Raw genomic sequence first — 19,461 nt, forward strand, 5'->3', positions numbered from 1 at the left:
AGTGGAATTGCTAGGTCAAAAGAAGTTGATAGACATCACCAAATTAAAATTCTAATTTGAAATACACACACACACACACACACACACATATATATACTTTATTATTTTACATATATATAGCTTCCCAGGTGGCACAGTGGTAAAGAATTGCCTGCCAATGCAGGAGACCCAGGTTCAATACCTGGGTTGGAAAGACCCTCTGGAGTAGGAAGTGGCAACCCACTCCAGTATTCTTGCCTGGAAAATTCCATGGACAGAGGAGGCTGGCGGGCTACAGTCCATGAGGTCGCAAAGAGTTGTACAGATCATCTGAGCACATCTGACCCACATCACACAACTAGGCACACACATCATCATCAGAACTCACACACACAAACATACATACACCTCAACAGAGTGCCAGTTTGCCTGAATCCCCATGAGTGCTGTTTATACTCTTTATCAGTCTCCCAGGGCTGCTGCCTACTGGGTTTTACCAAAGAAGCAGACTGATCTCCTATAGTTTTATCTGATTCCTAATGGGATCCATAAGCCCTGGTCAGAAAATTTTTTTAATTTATAGAACCACCATTCATTAAATTTCAGCTGAATATTTCTGATTAAATTGCAAAGACACCATTTCCCTTGCCTTGGCTCTCTGCCTCCATTCTTTCCTTCTGCCTCATGTCACCAAAAATTTGATAGAAAAGAACATCCAGTCCTCAAAATGCAACTTCAAGACTTGAAAAATTGATGTTGGTTAAGATGGGAAGGCAGCTTCAAATAACGCATTCATTTTATCCAAGCAAATGGGTAGTTTTGGCAGCCTGACCATATGAAGTATGGGCAAGTTGAAAAGAAATGATCTGACAACGCCTAAAAACAAGCTATAGAAGAAGAAAAAGGCATGTAGAAGACAAGGAACTCAGCCTGGAAGAAAATACTACCCAAGGAACAAAAACACAAAAGCTCCACACAGTTTACCACAGAAAAAAATGTTATTAAGGATATTAATGCAATAAAATAAGAGTTCAAAGATGAGATAATTAAAATGAGGTGGAGAAGGAAATTGAAAAATTAATGAAATAAATTGAGGATCCAGATCATACTATTAGATCATAAATTAGAAACATAGGTGAATTACAAAATCAAGTTGTAGCCCCAAGAAAGGTTTGAGCTAATCAAAATGAGTGAAGGCTAACGGGGGTTGGGAAGAATAAAGCAATTAGAGAAGAAATGATAAATATAGAGAACACACAAAGAAGATCAACTTAAGACAAGTTAATACCCCTAAAATACAAAGCAAAAAATAATTCAAAGATATGATAGAAGAGAGTTTCTCCAGATGAAGGAATTACTGAGTGTGTATATAAGGGGGTTACTATATCAAGAAAATAGTTGAATGAATTGGAGTTCAGAACAGAATATAAATACTGTATAAATATCATAGTAATGGAAGTTATACAGTGGGTGAAGGGAAGATGGAGAAAGATGCACCCACAGCCACTCTGGCTACCCCCAGATCCTGAGCCTAGTTGCTATAATGTCTTCAGGAATGCTTAAAATTCTACATACTAAGCGTTGAGTCTTTACCTTATGCCTGGTCCTTTTTATCTTCTGGGCCCAGAACACTGAGAGCCAGGCTTGTACCATCTAGGCAGAATACTGAAATGATTTCTCTCTGGGAAAAATGGTACCAAACACCTATAGATACTGACATTTGAGATTTCTCTTAACAGGCAGGGTTCCTACCCATTTCCTAGAGCAGTGAAGCCCATCAGCTGAATCATGCTACTCGTGTACAGTGATCATCCAGCCAGCTGTTTATAGAGTTTCACTTTTTTGTTGTCTTTTTAAAAAGCACGTTATTGAGATATAACTTCAAACCATAAAACTCACCCATTTAAAGTGTACAGTTCAAGGGGACTTCCCTGGTGGTCCAGTGGTTAAGACTCCACGCTTCCACTGCAGGGGACAGAGGTTCAATTCCTGGTTGGGTAAAATCCCACATAACGGCCAAAAAATAAAGCAATAAAATGTATACCTCAATAGTGTTTTTGTATAGGTACTGTTTTGTAACCATCAGCACACTCTAAGAACATTTTATCACCCCAAAAGAAATAACCTGTTAACAGTCGTTCTCCATTCCCACCCTTCTCTCCCACCCACCCCCTTACTCTCCATCCCTGGCAAACACTAAAGTACTTTCTGTCTCTATAAATTTGCCTTTTCTGGACATTTCATATATAGTGTTTTACATTTAAGTAGAATGGTAACTGAAGAATCACTAGACATTTGAAGGACACCTCTAAGCTGAAAACCAGAAATGCAAACAACAAAAAAGAAACTCAGTGGAAATAAAAGCAGTGTAAGAACCAGAAAATAACTTTAAAAATATATATTTTTACATCCATAAACATGAACAGGAGGTAATCAAAAGGAATATTCAGAGAAGAAAGCTTCTTGGGAATTAAAAAATTCAACAGAAGTAGGGACAAAGTTGAAAAGATCCTTTAGTCAAACAAAAAGGCAAAGATATGGGAAATGGGTTAAAAAGTAAGAAGATTAGAGAATTAATTCATAATGATAGTATCCCCAGCAAAAGACTAAGAAAAACAAAATTCTTAAGGGATCTGGGCATCAAAAGGCAAGTCTTTAAATAAATGAAAATTTCAAGAACTAAAAACCCGAGAGTCTAAATTAAGAAAGCCCATGTGTATTTCTGCCATAATGGATGAAAAGACCCACTCCAAGACATATTAATGTGAAATTTTAGATAACAAGAAATAAAGAGATGATTCTAAAGGCTCCCAGAGAGGATGGTGGGAGGGTGGAGCGTAGAGAGCATGTCACTTACAGAGAACTGGGAGCCAGATGGCCCTGAACTTTTCAAGCAGGAATCAGAAAACAGTGTAGCAATGCCTTCAACATTCTGAGACAAAATGATTGCCAATAGTTACAGTAAAGTCACTGTCAGACTTTAAACATCTCTAAAATCTGTTTTTCCCCTACATTTGCTCAGGAATGTATTAAGGGATGTGCTTTTTAAAAGCGGGGAAGTAGAAGGAAGAAGTCTTGAAATTCAGGAAAATGGAGACCCAGAAGCAGGGACAGAGGCCAAGGGAATTCACGAGATGGTGCAGGGCGCTCGCAGGAGCACAGTCGCGCCTGAGGCTTAGACAGCAAGCAGGGCAGTTTAGAGCAGGTGAGGTGTCCCCCCAAGAGGGGGGGGAGATCAGAGAGGGGGAGCGCCAGCAAGCATTTACAGGGACGTTTGGTTTCCTTGGAATATTTGAGAATGACTTAGTGACAGCTATGTAAACAAATGCAGGGTAAGAAAGAGAGGCATTCTTAATATCCAAAGACAATGAAAATTTTACTCGAAGAAAGAGTGTAATTATGGTTAGCTGTGTGCTTCAGCTGTGATGAATGTTTCCATAATCATCATAACGTAGGTACAGCTGAGAGGAGGAGATATTACCGTCAAAGAGGATGAGAAGTCATAGAGAAATGTGTATGTGGGGATGGGAGGCTTGTGGGTGAAGAGTTCTAAATCCTCTTCTTCCACTGTAGAGAGCAGAAAGTAAGTAAATCTTGAAAAACTAAACTAAATCTTGAAAAATCTTTAAATATGAGGTACATGGAAGAAACAGTGAAGAGCTGAAATTAGGAGTGAGGAGGGATCAGAGAGGGGTTATATTAGTCTAACTGTGATCTTTGATTTTAAAGATATTTATATATATTTTTTGATAAATATAAATTTTTAATTTTAAAAAGATAGGCTACAAATTTCTTCTAATTTTTAAACTAGGTCTTGGTTCCATTTTTTTCTGCGTTTGTTGTAAGATCGTAAATACTCTGCATACATCAAACAAACAAAATAGAGGACGATCTCTTGGATATTTGCCCTTATTTTAACAAATATAAGATGACCACAAGTGTACTTATAACAATGAAAAACAAAGTGTGAAGACATGGATCTTGCCCCTTGAAATTCAGGAACTTGGAGCTTAGATTAGACATGTACATAAATCTTATTAGACTTACCTCATATTGCTGACTGGATTTAAAGCCTTCAGAGACTTCTCTTGACTTCTTTTGACTTAAAAAATTTGACTTTTAAGGCTTTTATAAAATCCTAACCCTAAATCTACCACAATGAAATACCACTTCACCACTCACTAAGATGGCTATAATCAGTAGTACCAAGTGTTAGTGAGGATCTGGAAATTGGAACCCACATACACTGCTGATGGGAATATAAAATAGCTCAGCTGCTTTGGATGATAGTCTGGCATTTCCTCAGAAGGTTAAGCACAGAGTTATCAGCAAGTCTGTTCCTTAGCATATCCCCAAGAAAAACATATGTCCACACAAAACTTATATATGAATGTTTATAGTAGCATTAGATGTAATAGCCAAAAAGTCAAAACAACCCAGGTGTCCATCAACTAATGTGTAGAGAAAATAAAATGTGATATATCTGTATAACAAAATGTTATTTGGCAATACAAGGGAATGACATTTTTACGTGCTACAAAACTGATGAACCTTGGAAACTATGCTAAGTGAAATAATCCACTCACAGAAGACCACACATTGATTTCATTTGCATGAAATGTTCAGAATAGGCAAATCCATAGAGACAGAAAGTGGATTAGTGATCTAGAGGGAAGGGGAAATTGGGAGTGACTGCTAATGTAAAGGGTTTTGTTTTGTGGGTGATGATTGTGCATTTCTGTTAACATACTAAAAACATTGAGTTGTGCACTTTAAGTGAATCGTATGGCTGGAAAAGGTTTCTCTGTAGCATTTTTTTTTTTTTTTACTGTATTCAATAAAGCCATTATTTTTTTAAAAAAATCCTACTCTAACCTACTTTTCCAGTGTTGTTACCCATTCTTCCACTTGGGCTCAACCAATTTTACTTATGTTCTTTTAACCTAAGTATATCTCTTTCTCCGTTTCTTTAAGACCAAATACTGCTCATTCTTCCAAATTAAGCTGAACTTCCTCTTTCATAAAAAAAGAAAAAAAGTAAAACTCTTCTTAGCAGAAAGTAAACTCTGCTCTCAACTTTTGTTTCTCTTGGCAAATCACTTTACACATTGCAATACCAAGAAGTGTATGTTTTGGTGAAAGGTAGTCAACATTTCTCAGCAACATAAAAGTAAAAAATTACCTTAGACAAACCTTTTAATTGCCTGAATCGTACAATTCTCTCTTTACATTCAACTCATCAGTTTTTTCACCTCTAAGACTGGAATAGATCCCTGTTCTGTTGAATGTTAGTTGAAGAAATTGACTTTTATTTTTAAGTGTTACACAAAATAGAAAAGAACAATTAAGCCTAACAAGTAACACAGATGTGGATATATGGGGGTTGCTTCTGATCTTCTTCCCGCTCCAGTTTTCAACAGAAACAGGCTGAAGCTCTTAACTCGTTGTAGGTGAGGGAAAGGCAGTAATGACATGGATAGGTGATGGGACGTTGGTTTATGGACTGACTTGTCATTCTGGATGGTTTTAATTCAGTGTACTTTATGTGTATAGTAATTAACCTGTTTCTAAAGCAGTCATCTAACAAAGCAAATGTTTCCCCCCTTTACCACAGTAACGGAAGAAACTGCTTTTCATAAACTTCAGAATAACTAAACACTGCATTTGAAACAGTTGAATATTTGGACTCCAGTTACTGCATTTTTGGGGAGTGGTTTACTCCACTGTAATGAGATTCTTATTCCACCCAGTTAAGTGATCACATTAGGGGCAGACTGAAGCCAAGACTTACTAAGAGACAGGCAGAATTATGTCTTTCCACCTTTACACTGGAAGATGTGCACTTAATAAATAAGAATGGTAGGCCACATCATTGGATCTTTTGTAATATTTTGTTCTCATTCTCTACTCCTTCCCCACCAAATAAGAGTTGATTTTCTTAAATGAAATGTGCCATAAGGGACTAGTTGAATAAATGATGCTTCCTTGGGACAATGGAATACTAGTAAAACTGTTAACGGGAAGATACACAGCAAAACCGTGTTTATGACATGGTACATTTGAGTTTTGTTTTGAAGCGTTTATACATACATGTGTGCATATAAGCAGATGTGCATATATCATTCTAAACAAAATTGTGTGGTTTTGTGTGTATAAAATATTTCTGGAAGGCTGTGTACTAAGTTGGTAATAGTCATTTCTGGGAAAAGGAACCAAAGTTGATAATAAGGGTGAGAGGAGGATTTAGCATTCATTGCAAATACTCTTTTGAATTGTTTGACTTTCAGTATGTGTATATGTTACTTTTCCAACTGAAAACCACTTATATCTTCTTGCCAATTAATTGTTAATGATTCATGGCAAATATTTATGTGTCAATTTGAGATGCTTATTTGAAATGAACAAAACACATACATATGTATGGTGTTAATATATGCTATTCGTTTGATTTCCCAGCAGCTGAGATCTGTTCCACCAATGATATATATATTTGTGTTTTACAGAGTTACGTCTGTTTGGGAGAATAGTCTTCAGATCACTACAATTTCTAGTTTTGTAGGAATATGGCTTGGTGCTTTTCCTATTCCACTGGATTGGGGAAGACCGTGGCAGGTTGGTTTCAACTCCTTAAAGCAGCAAAGTAAACGTTTGTACAGTGAGGGTAAAACTGATGATGCCAACAAGTGTATATATGACTTGTTTCATTGTTCAGTTAAGTAGGGACGTCGGTTCCCTCTGTCACTGTCATCTGGGTGACTTATTGGAGCCTCAGTGCTACAGGTATCCAGATTAGCCTGTTTCTGTCTTCCAGCACTATTTTAGCATATAGCAAAGTTGATTTTGAAATAAGTGTTTGTGAATTAGAGGAAACTTACAAACATCAGATTTTTCATTTTCTATCACAATAGGGTATAGCTAATAAGCTAGGTGAAGCACCGTAAGTATTCTTTTTATCCGCATTTTACAGATGAGAAAACTGATACCTAGAGGACATGTGATATTTCCAAGGTCACTGAGCTAGTGATGAATACATCTTTGTCGTAATTTTTAATGGCTTTGTAGTAAATCATTGTATAGTTATTCTAAAATTTAACAAATTTGCTATTAATCATTTAAATTATTGCTAATAATTTACCATTTTTACTATTTTACTGTTATAAACAATGTTATGATAAAGATCTTTTAATCTGTATCTTAATGGATGTTTCCAATTATCAAGATAATTTCTCCCAAATCAATTTTAGTATTAAAAAATAAATATACTTTATTTTTTCAAAATGAAAAATTTTCTCTTGATTACAAAGACAGTATACATTTATTTAGAAAACTTCAGCAGTACTAATAATTATAAAAAGTAAGTAAAAATGATCAAATATCCAGCCACCCAGAGGCAACTCCCATTTGTGTTTTGGTGACAGGTTTTGCAGCTCTCTCTTTGTGTAACTATTCATAGTACACAGATTATTTTTAATCTGTTTCTTTCCCCTTCCACAGTATATTATGGAACTCATTCCATGTCAATGAAAAGTTGCATGGGTGTAATACTGTATTATTTGGGTAAAATCATATATGAATTTCTTATGAATGGATATTTAGATTATTTGCAGTTTTCACTATTATTATCATAATTATCATAAAACATACATCCTTGCAGTTTTGTCCAGTTTTCTCCTTAAATTTGTCTTAGTTTGTCCAGTTTTCTCTTTAAAATAAATTCCAAGGTAATGAATCTCTAATATGTGTCTCACTTTCCAAAGGCCATTGAGGGAGCTGGATTGTATGTCTTGCACTTAACTGCCTACTTTTTAAGTCCATTTTTTGTGGTTTCTATTAGATGTTGTGTCTCCCTAACAAATGAGTTGTTGTTTTACATTCAGTAAGTCTGGTAGGTTTGCCCTTTGTTTCCCTTCCCTGTAATAGTTCTTCACCTACTTATATGTTATAGAAATCCCTGGAGGTTTGGCATGTGTGGTGTCACTGATACTATTCCCAAGGTTATAGTATAAATAAAGGTTTCTTTTATATTCTCTTGGCCATCTCAGTGATTGCTGGGAAATAGAGATTCATCTGTACTCAAGTTACCATCTTATGAAACTTAATTTCATTCTATAGTGTCATAATTTCTAAATTGGAGGACAATCAAAATCATTGAAAAGTATACATAGGAAATTGTGTCTTAATCCCTTATTTCAGATATATGAAATTAAATCTAATACAAAGTATCAATATATAACATACCATGGGCCATCAGCTTATGAGTTGGTAAGGTAACATGTAATTAGCTTGTTAGATTGCATATAGATGGAATATTTTGGAGTGTAAAAGTTTGATATCTTGTTGTTGTTTAGTCACTAAGTCATGTCCAAGTCTTTGTGATCCCATAGACTACAGCACACCAGGCTTCCTTGTCCTTCACTATCTCCTGGAGTTTGCTCAAACTCATGTCCATCAAGTCAGTGATGCCATCCAACCATCTCATCCTCTTTTGCCCCCTTCTCCTCCTGCCCTCAATCTTTCTCAGCATCAGGGTCTTTTCCAATGAGTTGGCTCTCTGCATCTTACACCTGTATAAATCGTCTTAAGACCATGCAGGGACATCCCTGGTGGTCCACTGGTTAAAACTTTGCCTTCTGGTGCAGGGGGCGTGGGTTTGATCCCTAATTAGAAAACTAAGATCCCACATACTCTGTGGTGCAGCCAAAGATGGGGGGAACAACAGGCATAAAAGACTGTGCAGAAGTAGATATTGAATTATGGGTAGTAGATGCATCTTTCTAAAATCTGGGTTTAGGTTTGTGTAGAAAATATATATTTCAATTATTTACAATTCAATTATACATTTTTTATTGTTTTAGGCTTCTAGCTAGTGACTCTCATTTTTCTATCTCAATTCTTATTTACAGTAAGAGGTAAACTGGATCCAAATGAATGGTATCAGACTTTTAAAATTAATATAAATGTTCTATTTGAATTGTTGACTTAAAAAAAATTCTAGCTAGCTAATTTAGTATGTAACAAATGTTGGTCTTCATTAGGAATGTTTCATTTGACTGGAATATTACTGGTTATTTAATAATCTTTACTGCTGGGTTGTTTTAAGAGTATTCCAAGTTAATGAGCCACTTATTTACTATCATCTTTCAAAATTATGATAGATACGTATTCACTATCATCTTTTAAAATTATGATAGATATGTTAGAAGTGATGTATAATTAATCATCTTTTATTCAAATAATAATTACCTGCCCCTCCCCAGTTTAGCAATTATTTACTAGTTTAACAATTATAAACTAAAGAAATGATGTCTTTTTTTTTTCACTTTTTATTTTCATCAAAGTTTTCTGTTCTGTTGTGTTTTTTTCTTTGTAAACCTAACCACACAATAAGTACTCAGTGTGGCTCATGATGCTGACAGAATCTGCCAGAGAAACAATAAACCAGATAAAAGATTATGGCATTATTTCAGAATGGAGATTTTTCTAAAGTAGAATTTCAGAAGAAGAAAGCTTCTGTCTGTACTTTATTATTTAAACTTTAATATTAGGAAGAGATTTTAGTTCTGTATTCCTTGTAGCCCAATAAAGATTTGATATGTTTGTGGTAAAGTAAGCTTTTCTGGGTTGTGATCTGATTTTACTTATGTTTAATAAAAATAAGTAAACTTGGAGAAGCAAGAGTATCTGGTTAAGCAATTACACTTTCTTTAAAAACACATACACACAAACCAACTCACAAAAACTTTCACATATTTTAGTTCCATTTTTCTACTTTGTACTCAATCTGTGTATAAAGTGCCCAGAGGCCAAGCATAAGATTATATACTGATGCGAGTTCTATATTGAGCAAGTTCAAGAATATTTATAGTTTTTAAGTTGTTTCAGAATTTAGTGACTGGGAAGGCCCATTGAAAATACATAACCTTAATGAAAAGGTTTTTCACTTACTAAAATAGAAATTTTAAATAATTTTAAGTTATGACAAATGACAAAAGATACCAGGCATCTTTATAATTGGAGGAAGCCTTCCATTTCTAGTAGGCAACAAGAGAATTTGGTGAAAGGGAATATGGTTGATGGCTGCCTGCTATGTTGATGGTCATCTTTATTGTTTTCTTTGAAAGTAATTCAAAGTCATCTTGCTTCTCTTCCCTGCCTTAATTATTACATTATAAACATTGAATTGTCCATAATCCAGACTGCCTTCTTCACCCCCAGAGAAAACTTATAGCTGCAGTAACTAACAAAATTTTTGACTCTGGAAAATCTTTTTACATTATAATTTGATGCTTTCATCTGCTGTAAAAATAGCTAATCAGTAAGTATTTGTTGAGTTCTTACTGTGTACAAAGTACATATTCTATATAAGTTATAACAGAAATATTACCAGGACTGGAATTTAATTGTTTCATAATGATAATTTAGATCCAGATTGTGAGTTAGATTCTGATTCAGATTTAATATGCTCTAAATATTTTCAGAATATATGGTTATCAGCTTTTCATCTGGAAAATGTCTTAATTTTTTATTTATCAAAAATTGGCACTTCACATTATTAAAAAAATTAGTACAAAGTTAAGAATTGATCTTGGTCATTCTAAACAAAGGAAATTTACATGAAGTTTTTAAACCCACATGTTTAACTAATAGGTAGACAGATAACAGGATTTTTAAGAGCTGAGGCATCCAATTACTGGGTTCAAACCCTGGCTCTGACACTTCCTAGTGAGGATTAAATAATATAACTCTAAATTACTTAGTTCAGAACCCGACAGTTAACTGCTTAACTAATGTTATAGGCATTTATGACCTATAAAAGGAGTAGGTTAATGACTGTTTTTTCTTAGCATTCCCAAAAAACTGCCAGTTCATTATTTGAATTCTCCAGAGAACGTGCATTAGCTCAGCTTGTTTTATTCATTCTGCACAACAGTCCTTAAATTGGTAGAGTGGATTGTTAACTCATCTTTTTGTTTCTCTGGTATTTGGGTATTTAGGGTATTTGGATTTCACGTAATTTTCAATCCTATCTGACATTTCAGATGGCAGTAGAGGGAAAACACAGTATCTCTTTGTTTATGGACCAGGCATGGGGCTTGGCACTGTCACACAAGTAACTTAATCCTGGTAACCATAGTGCAAGGCAGGTTTCATCCTCATTTCTACACATAAGAGAGCCAAGTGTGAGGAGAGGAGTATGCATCTTGTTCAGCATTTCTTGACTGATCAGAGGAAGACTCAGAATCTAGCGCTCCAGGACACCATGATTTTTTTTATCCCTGTTCTTTAACAATGGCCATGGCTTAGATTTTTTTGAAAAAGGTCGAGTAGTTATTATATTGTATTTCTTTCCCCACATGAGAATCTCACTTAAATGCCACAACCACTCAGCTGGTAGTGTATGTTAGACCAAAAACATTAATATATTTGTAGGAGAGTACATGAAGCTAATACATGAGGATTTTGTACCTAGAAAACCAACAAATACCTTTAAACTCTGGACTTCCAGTGCTACTATCTCCAAAATGGAATTGAACACAAAATCAAATCTCTTCTGAGTGTATTTGTTTCTTATAAAGTTAAAAAGCGAAATGGAGGGAGATTGTCTTTAAAACCATTTAAAATTGTTAAATATTTGTACTTATTCCCATCAGATACCAGATAAATGAGGCATTGTTATATTTAAAAATTATTTTTTGTTTTCTCCGGTTTTATCAGATTTTAAAATTAATATCTGTGAGACATATATTCATTATTAAAAGTCACAGGTGTCGCAGATAATACTTTAATAAATTGATGCTGGAGATCATTAGGAAAATTAAATGAATCACAGCAAATAATGGTAGAGAAAGGGATGAAGCCAAGATTATGGATTTAATTATTGAAAGAGTGCATATTTTTAGGTTAATTGGTGTTTCTGTTACTAAAGGTCTTACACAGTGTTTTAGACAAACCAAAATAAAATATTAATTTATATGAATGTGAGTTACATACTTCAAGCATGGGAAAAATATTAGTATTTAACTGATAGAAAGTGGTTTGGGATTTAAAAGGTAGGTTCATTGTAGGGCAATGATACTGAAGATGATATGCTAGTAGGACTTTCATGTGATAGAGAAGAGTGCTGGCTAAGGTAAAACTCATTTGCATGGTCCTGGCAGGGACCTTATATCGTCACTTTGACAAGAAGTTCCAGCCTGGAGACTCTGGCCCTCTCCACAAATAGCTCTTCCTAAATCTGTGTTCTTAGTCACAGGAGAGTGGTAGATATACATGGCTCAGGGCAGAGTTACAACCAACTCTGAACCAACCAACTCTGAGCTACAACCAACCAGAGAAACGTACCCAGATGAGTAGATCCATCTGGTCATGTATTCTCACACCAGACAGTAGCATCTACTTTAAGGACATCTGGAAAAACACAGCATTTAAAATGAAATTCAGAGGAAAATATAAATGATCATTTAAAACCAGTTGAAGTTTGAAAGTAAGTAGGTTTTGAAAGATCAATTCTATCAGCCATGCAAATGTAAATCTATGGTAAGCATGATAAACAAAACATATTAAAAAGTAGTTTGTGTGAAATTTAGAATTGCCTGGGTTTTATCTTCGTTTTTTATCTGAAAGAGTTGAGTTGTTCTAAGTGTTTCTAGGTTTTCTGATCTGCAGATTAGTCAGTTTTCCCTTGAGATCTCTCATATCACATACCTCTCCAAAAATTATATTGCAACAAATTTTTTAAAGTTTGTGTTATTAAAATTTATCTAAAAAATAATCTTAGTTTGCCCCTTAATTGCTTGGTTTATAGTAGGGGCTCTCAATACATAATTTTGAATGAATAGAGCCATTCAAATGGAGACTCTTAAAAATGATAGAAATGTCTACTATATATAGGTAGGTGTAGTTTTTTAGAAATACTTTAAAAAATAGCTTTAGAGATGGTGTATTTGAGAAATGATAGGGTTGCAGATTGTAATTACAACTTATTTCATATGTGCCTATTTAAAAATATGAGCTGAAAGATTATCAATTATAACTCATTGATTGGTCACTTGTCCTATGTGCCAGACCTATGTTTTAGGTATGATTGTAAGTACATTACCTCATTTGGTCATTACAGTAACCCTGTGAGGTGCATTTTACAGTGATCCTCATTTTGCAGATAAGAAACCAAGGCACAGAAAGGTTAGGCGACTTGCCTAGAGTCATAGTTTTGTTAACTTTTTTTTTAAGTATAGTTAATTTACAATGTTGTGTTACTTCCGGGTGTAAGCAAAGTTATTCAGAATATATATATACACACACATATATACACAGAGAATACTATTCTCTACTACTTAGAACATGCTTTCAAGCTCTGTATATTAGTACATTTTCCTTTCCGAAAATGTAAAGCAGAGTATTATAGCAGTGCCTGATCAGAAGAATGTAGTGTGGCCTTTGGGTAGAAATAAGCTTATGTAATTTTGAAGTGTCTTTCAAGCAGCAATAATAGTGATTTTTCTAACAGAAAAACACATATCTGTATTATTTTAAAAGTTTTTTTAAAGTTTATTAGGGTGAAATTGTTTTCTTTCTAAGAGAAAAATAACCTATTGCTAGTACCATGTACTAAGATCCTATGTATCAGGGCTTTGTTAATGCCTATTATTTTAAGCGAACACTGACTTTTCAAGTGCTGAGACACATAAGGAATTATTTGATTTCAAGCAAGGATAATAGTAGTACTCTAAAGCAGGGTACTTTCTTCACATGATGTAGCTACTTATTTTTTTAGTTTTTCTTTTTGACAGTAACTATAGTAATTTTACCCAATTGCACTATATTATCTTTTGTTATGCGATAGAAAGTTTTCTTTTATTTAGTGATTTTTAAAAAAAATTTTACATTGATAAAAAAATTGGATAAAAAGATGGTCTTTTGGTGATAAACACTTGTGACTTTTACATGAATGTCTTTGAGTTTTCTACTTTCCTTAAACAAAACAAGATAATTATATAGCTCCATCTCAGATGACCATCATTTGGAGACATGTTTATAGCAACGGAGTTGAATTGTCTGTTCAATAGATACCATGTGTGTGTTTTTAATCCTATTTGTAGTATGAGGAACGATAAACAGAAACATCTCCATATGTGAGATGATACTTTTAAATGGAAAACTTCAAAGTCTATTTATGAAAATACGTGACAAATCTAGCCTCGTTTGACAATTCAGTATGATCTGTTGCCACAGGATAGTTTTTAAATTGTTTTAAAGCAGTTACAAGAAGGTTAGTAGCAAACCGTTTGAGGAAAGGTTGTTGGCAGCCTCCCGCCCCTCCCCGACCTCAACTCCCGCCAGTAGTCTCTGTGCCATCCCTATCTCGGTTTATAAAAATCAGGAAAGTCTGCCCTTATATGAAGAAAATGTCTTGTTAAAAGTGACTGTTACAGATAAGGATTACTTACTTAAGGACAATCAAGCAGGAGAGTGTGACCTGTCACTAGCAAACAGTGTCCACAGCTAGTCCAACATTCTGATTTGTTGATGGCATGGATTCCTTGAGATGTTGAATAGCAAGTTTCAAACTTTAACCCCTCTTTAGGCAAAACTTTAAAACTTTTTAATATTTACTTCATTTCTGGCATTCCACTGGAGGTGAGGTATGGCAGCTATTTGAAGAATGTGTGTGTAAATGTATCTTTGTGTTTGGAAACAAAGAGCCACACTGAAATTACAAAGTGATTAAAATAGAATTTAGTAACCCAAATTGGAATCTGGCTGGATTCATGAGGGATTATGATTCTCCCTACACTTGGACAATGTGCTCTTTACCAAAGTGCAGGTGCTCACAATTGGCCGATGATGCATAAGCTCACAGCGATGAGAAACACAGGAGAATCGAGTTAGTCCAAATGTTTACATAGACTGTTAAATAAAAACTACTAAGGTAAGAAGTTCAATACTTTACATAGATAGTAAACTATGCATATTATTTTATTTGTAACCCCATGTGTTGAGATGGGACACTGTTAAAGTAACAATCACTTAAAAAGCAACAACCAACAAACGAGTATTCAATTTGGTACGTAAACTGAATAATTAAAATCAAATGGAAGCAATGCCTAAAGTAACTAAGATAGTTCACAATAAAAACCATTAGTTCAGGCTCTACTTATTGGAAATATGATAATTCAACATAGGCTAACCTAAAATGTACCTTTAGAGATTGAATAAGGATATAAGCAAAATATTAAATAAGATGTCAGGAAGTCCCTAAAACTATGTTTAAGGACTTCAAACTGATTACTTACATGCAAAAAAACTTAACTAAGTTTGAGTTCATTCATACATGATCTTATTTGAAGCACTGTATTTTCATTCACTAGCAAAATTCATGTCAGTAAGATATTTTTGAAGTATTTTATTTTCCAGATATTTCACTATGTTGTTCCAGTGATTAGCCTGAATTTCTGTGGAAACCTAAATTTTAAATGAAGACATGCTTCTGAAAATAAGGCAACTTTTCTATCATCTGTTTATAAACAGAAAAAAAGAAATCTTTGGTTTTAGTTAAAGTGGCTGAAAGGGTTTTGCAAAAAAAAAAAAAAGAGAGAGATAGATACTTAAGAACCAAAGCAATGAAAAGGCTCTTCATAAGCAATGGGAAACTCCAAACCCCATCAAGGTCAGTAGAGTACCTAAGGCACCTCAGGTTCAGATGATACAATCATCTTTGCTTAGAGTTCTAGTAATCTATATACAGGATTTTATACCATCTTAAGAACATGAAGCCGAAAAGGTAATGTCCAACAGTGATTACTGTAAGAAAGAAGAAAATCATAGCAGTTGATAGGAAGAGATATTAGAATCCATATTTAAAAGATGAGAAAAATGAGGCCCAATCAAGAAACAGATGACACTAGAGTTTGTGTTTCTAGATTCCTAGTCCATTTCTCTTAGGGCAGGACAAATTCTAGATTTTAACTTTATTGGCTAGGAAACCAAGTGTGAAGAGTTTCAGATATGTGAACTGAGGAAGAAAAAAATTCCCATCAAATCCCCAAAGGCAAGCTGGAAATAAATATATAATACTTTACTGTCTTAATTCCTTTATATCATGTGTTGGACAGCTTGGCTAATATACTAATTGAGTTATACAGTTCTTTCAGTTCTATCTAAAAATAGCAGACCAAAATTAAATGAGAAAGTTACATCAGATTCCATTTGAGCATACATAAGGCCATGATACTTAACACGAACCACCGCTTCTTGGGAAAAAGAAGATATCCACTGTCCAGTTCAGGAAAGAAAGCTCCTGACCAGTTATCCAGTAGATTCTCCACTCTTCAATGGGGAAGATGATACTTGTATTTTTTAAAAAACCTCTACAAAGCTCACATACAAGACAATACATCCTAGATTTGTGACTGCTATGAGCATTTAAGGCTGTCATTTTCAAGTATAAAAGTTTAGTGTTCCATTACCCAATCTGTGCAATAGACATAGTTATAAGCTCAAATCATGGAAATTAACAGAAGCTCACCAAAGACATAAATCATAATTTAGGCAACAGCAAGTTTAAATGTAGGAAAGACTGGGGGGGGGGGGAATTATGTATTAGATTATGCTTCTCTGAACTGCATCAGTTGTTCACACTGAATCTTTGCCTAACACATTGTCTGTTGCATGGCATTGGGACTAAGGTAGATCAACAGCAGACCAAACAAGGAAGCTTAATTAGGTAACAGAACTATCATTAAGATGGTTCACCTCTAACACAGTTATACGGCCTGTTTCCCTAGAGAAAAATTAGAAATGGCTCCAGTATACCAAATGAGCTTCACAGATAAACATGAAAAAAATTTTTTTTTTAAAGCAGGACCTTTCACCTTAGGACCACCATGCACTGCTCACGGATGATCAATAAATCAGTGTTATTTACTTCTGGCTAGAGGTAATATTGTGAAATGTAACATGACTAGAGAAAAATGGGTATTTGGAAGCCAGCACGTCATTTAACTTATACTGTAGATGTGTACGTTAAGTTGTAGTTCTGTAACTTCTACTGTGGTTTCAATATCTATGTCTGAAAGGTGATATCAGTTTTATTATGAAAGCAGCTGCTTTGTTATAAATTCCATGTAACATGCTTGAATTCTAGGTCATTTGTCTTTACATGATTTAAAGTTTCTTGTGGTTTGGTCAGCATACACACTTTTTGTCTCATTTGATATACAAGCCAATGTGGAAATTAAAAACCTACCAACTAGTTCAGAGAGCTGAGTTGAGTCCAGGATTATGACAAAGTCTGACCCAAAGTTTTTAATCTGTAATCTCAGCATGTATCTCATGCAGTCTGGGGAGCATCAAACTAAATCTACAATCGCCAGAAGCCTTGTTACAGTTGAACGCACATTAACTAAAATGTGTACATTTTTAGTGTTCATGATAAATGCAGTTATGACCTTATTACACTTTTGGCATTCTTTAAGAAAGCACGTTAAGCTTTAATATAGAAATATTTAGGTTACACTTGTGCTCAAGTAATAATAAAACATTTGTTCTTTTTGATCTCATACATTCTCTCCTCAGGAATGGCCCATCTCCTGCACGCTTGGAGCAACCTTTGGCTACGTGGCTGGCCTTGTTATTTCACCACTCTGGATATACTGGAATAGAAAGAAACTCACATACAAGAACAATTAATTGGAGCAAAGGGAGAAGAGATTTCTTTGTGCAGATTCCAAAAAGACTGTGCAGAAATGTATATGGTCTAAGCCAGGCAGTTCCACTTAACAGCACTGTTTTTTACTGTTACATGATGTGATTGTAGCTTTTTAAACTATGAAACCCCTGAGAGATTGTACCTTCTAGTTGAAATAAAGTATTTATAATAGATTGTGGCTTCAGATGCTGTTTGCTGCTTCTTGGACCTTTAAGAAACATTCTTAATGAACTTTTATAGAATTCTGAGGACAGGGTTGGTTTTTTTTTTTTCCTTTCAAGTTTTAAACTGCTTCATTATAAGAGGTCTGGGTACAGCTGTAGCATTTCATATGCTTTCTGAGAGAAATGTACAGTTTCCTTGGCCACTGAAGATGTTTCTCACGTAATCAAACAACAGTTTATACATCTTGATCCTATTCTTTTTTTTACTGTGTGTTTCTTTGGAGTTAAAATGGCTATGATAGCCTCATCAAAAACAGTCTTCAATCCCTTCTGTGTTAAAGCTGAACATTCCACATAGCAGCACGCACCTATCTGGGAGGGAGAAAAAAAAAATCACAAATATATAAAATCTTTTTTTTATAACTGGTACCACACAAACATACCATTATAAGGAAAATCATAAAATGCAAAAAGAATGAAATCATATTTATGATTTCCTAGAGATAGCTAACTATTAAAATATTAGTGTATATCCTTTCAGACTTTCTCTGAAAAATTCTTTCAATCATCAAATGTTTACTGGATACCTATTATATGCCTCTGAGAAGGCAATGGCACCACACTCCAGTACTCTTGCCTGGAAAATCCCATGGACGGAGGAGCCTGGTAGGCTGCAGTCCATGGGGTCTCTAAGAGTCGGACATGACTGACAACTTCACTTTCACTTTTCACTTTCATGCATTGGAGAAGGAAATGGCAATCCACTCCAGTGTTCTTGCCTGGAGAATCCCAGGGACGGAGGAGCCTGGTAGGCTACTGTCCATGGGGTCGCACAGAGTCAGACACAACTGAAGTGACTTAGCAGCAGCAGCATTATATGCCTGGCACTGTTTTTAGGTGCTGGGAATCACGCCTATGAACTGAGCAAAAGAGCAAAACCCTTGCTGTGTGATGCTTACATTTGCTTAAGTTCTACTGGGGGAGGAACACGAGGAATATAGAGGAGATTGTGACACATGCTATGGGTTAAAAAAAAGGGAGGGAGAGGGTGCAGATGACAGTGGTGGTGACGGTCAGTGAAAGCTGCTCAACAAGGTAAAGTCTGAGCAGTGAGGGATACCTGCTGGCAGGGTTCCAGGCATACAGAGCCACAGACGTAAAGATCCCTGATGCAGGAACATGCTTGGAACATTCAGGGAGCAGGATAGAAGCCAGAGTGGCAGGGGAGAGGGTGAGCAGGGGCAGTGGCAAGAGATGAGGTCAGTGAGGTAGCCTCAAGATAGTGACTTCGAGTAAGGACTTTGGCTTCTACTCTGAGAGGGGCCCCATCCATCCATCCATCCATCCGTCCGTCCATACATTCATCGAAAATTTACAGAGCACTGATTTGCCAAATCAGAGGAAGGAATTTGTTCCTTCCTACAACAAGAACAAAATTAAGTCCCTATGCAACTCTCAATGAAATGTATTTTAGAGGAAGAAGACCATGGATGAATAAATACAGAGGTAGAAGTGGTTTGGAGAAAAATGGGGAAGGAGATAGGGAGTGGAGACAGCTTAGGCAAGATCGCATTGAGAGAGTGATATTGGAGCAGAGATCTAAAAGGAAGT

General features: G+C 35.3%; 2 protein-coding genes across 3 annotated transcripts in view; one reads left to right on the top strand and one right to left on the bottom strand.

Moving 5' to 3' along the window:
* The window catches only part of PIGF (phosphatidylinositol glycan anchor biosynthesis class F), a 30,337-nt gene extending 12,478 nt beyond the window's left edge, over positions 1-17,859 (top strand). The window contains exons 5-6 of the mRNA XM_065929340.1: positions 6,483-6,591; positions 17,554-17,859. Coding sequence (XP_065785412.1) covers positions 6,483-6,591; positions 17,554-17,667 — 223 coding nt within the window. The 3' untranslated portion in view covers positions 17,668-17,859. The remainder of the gene's footprint in view (positions 1-6,482; positions 6,592-17,553) is intronic.
* Positions 14,931-19,461, bottom strand: part of RHOQ (ras homolog family member Q) — a 40,226-nt gene continuing 35,695 nt past the window's right edge. The window contains exon 5 of one of the 2 annotated variants that reach the window (XM_065929342.1): positions 14,931-18,218. In XM_065929342.1, the coding sequence (XP_065785414.1) occupies positions 18,186-18,218 (33 nt within the window). In that variant the 3' untranslated portion in view covers positions 14,931-18,185. Of the gene's footprint in view, positions 18,223-19,461 lie in introns of both variants that reach the window. The other variant, XM_065929341.1, reaches the window with a different exon arrangement.

The sequence above is a fragment of the Muntiacus reevesi genome, chromosome 3, assembly GCF_963930625.1.
Source record: "Muntiacus reevesi chromosome 3, mMunRee1.1, whole genome shotgun sequence".
Lineage (NCBI taxonomy): Eukaryota > Metazoa > Chordata > Mammalia > Artiodactyla > Cervidae > Muntiacus > Muntiacus reevesi.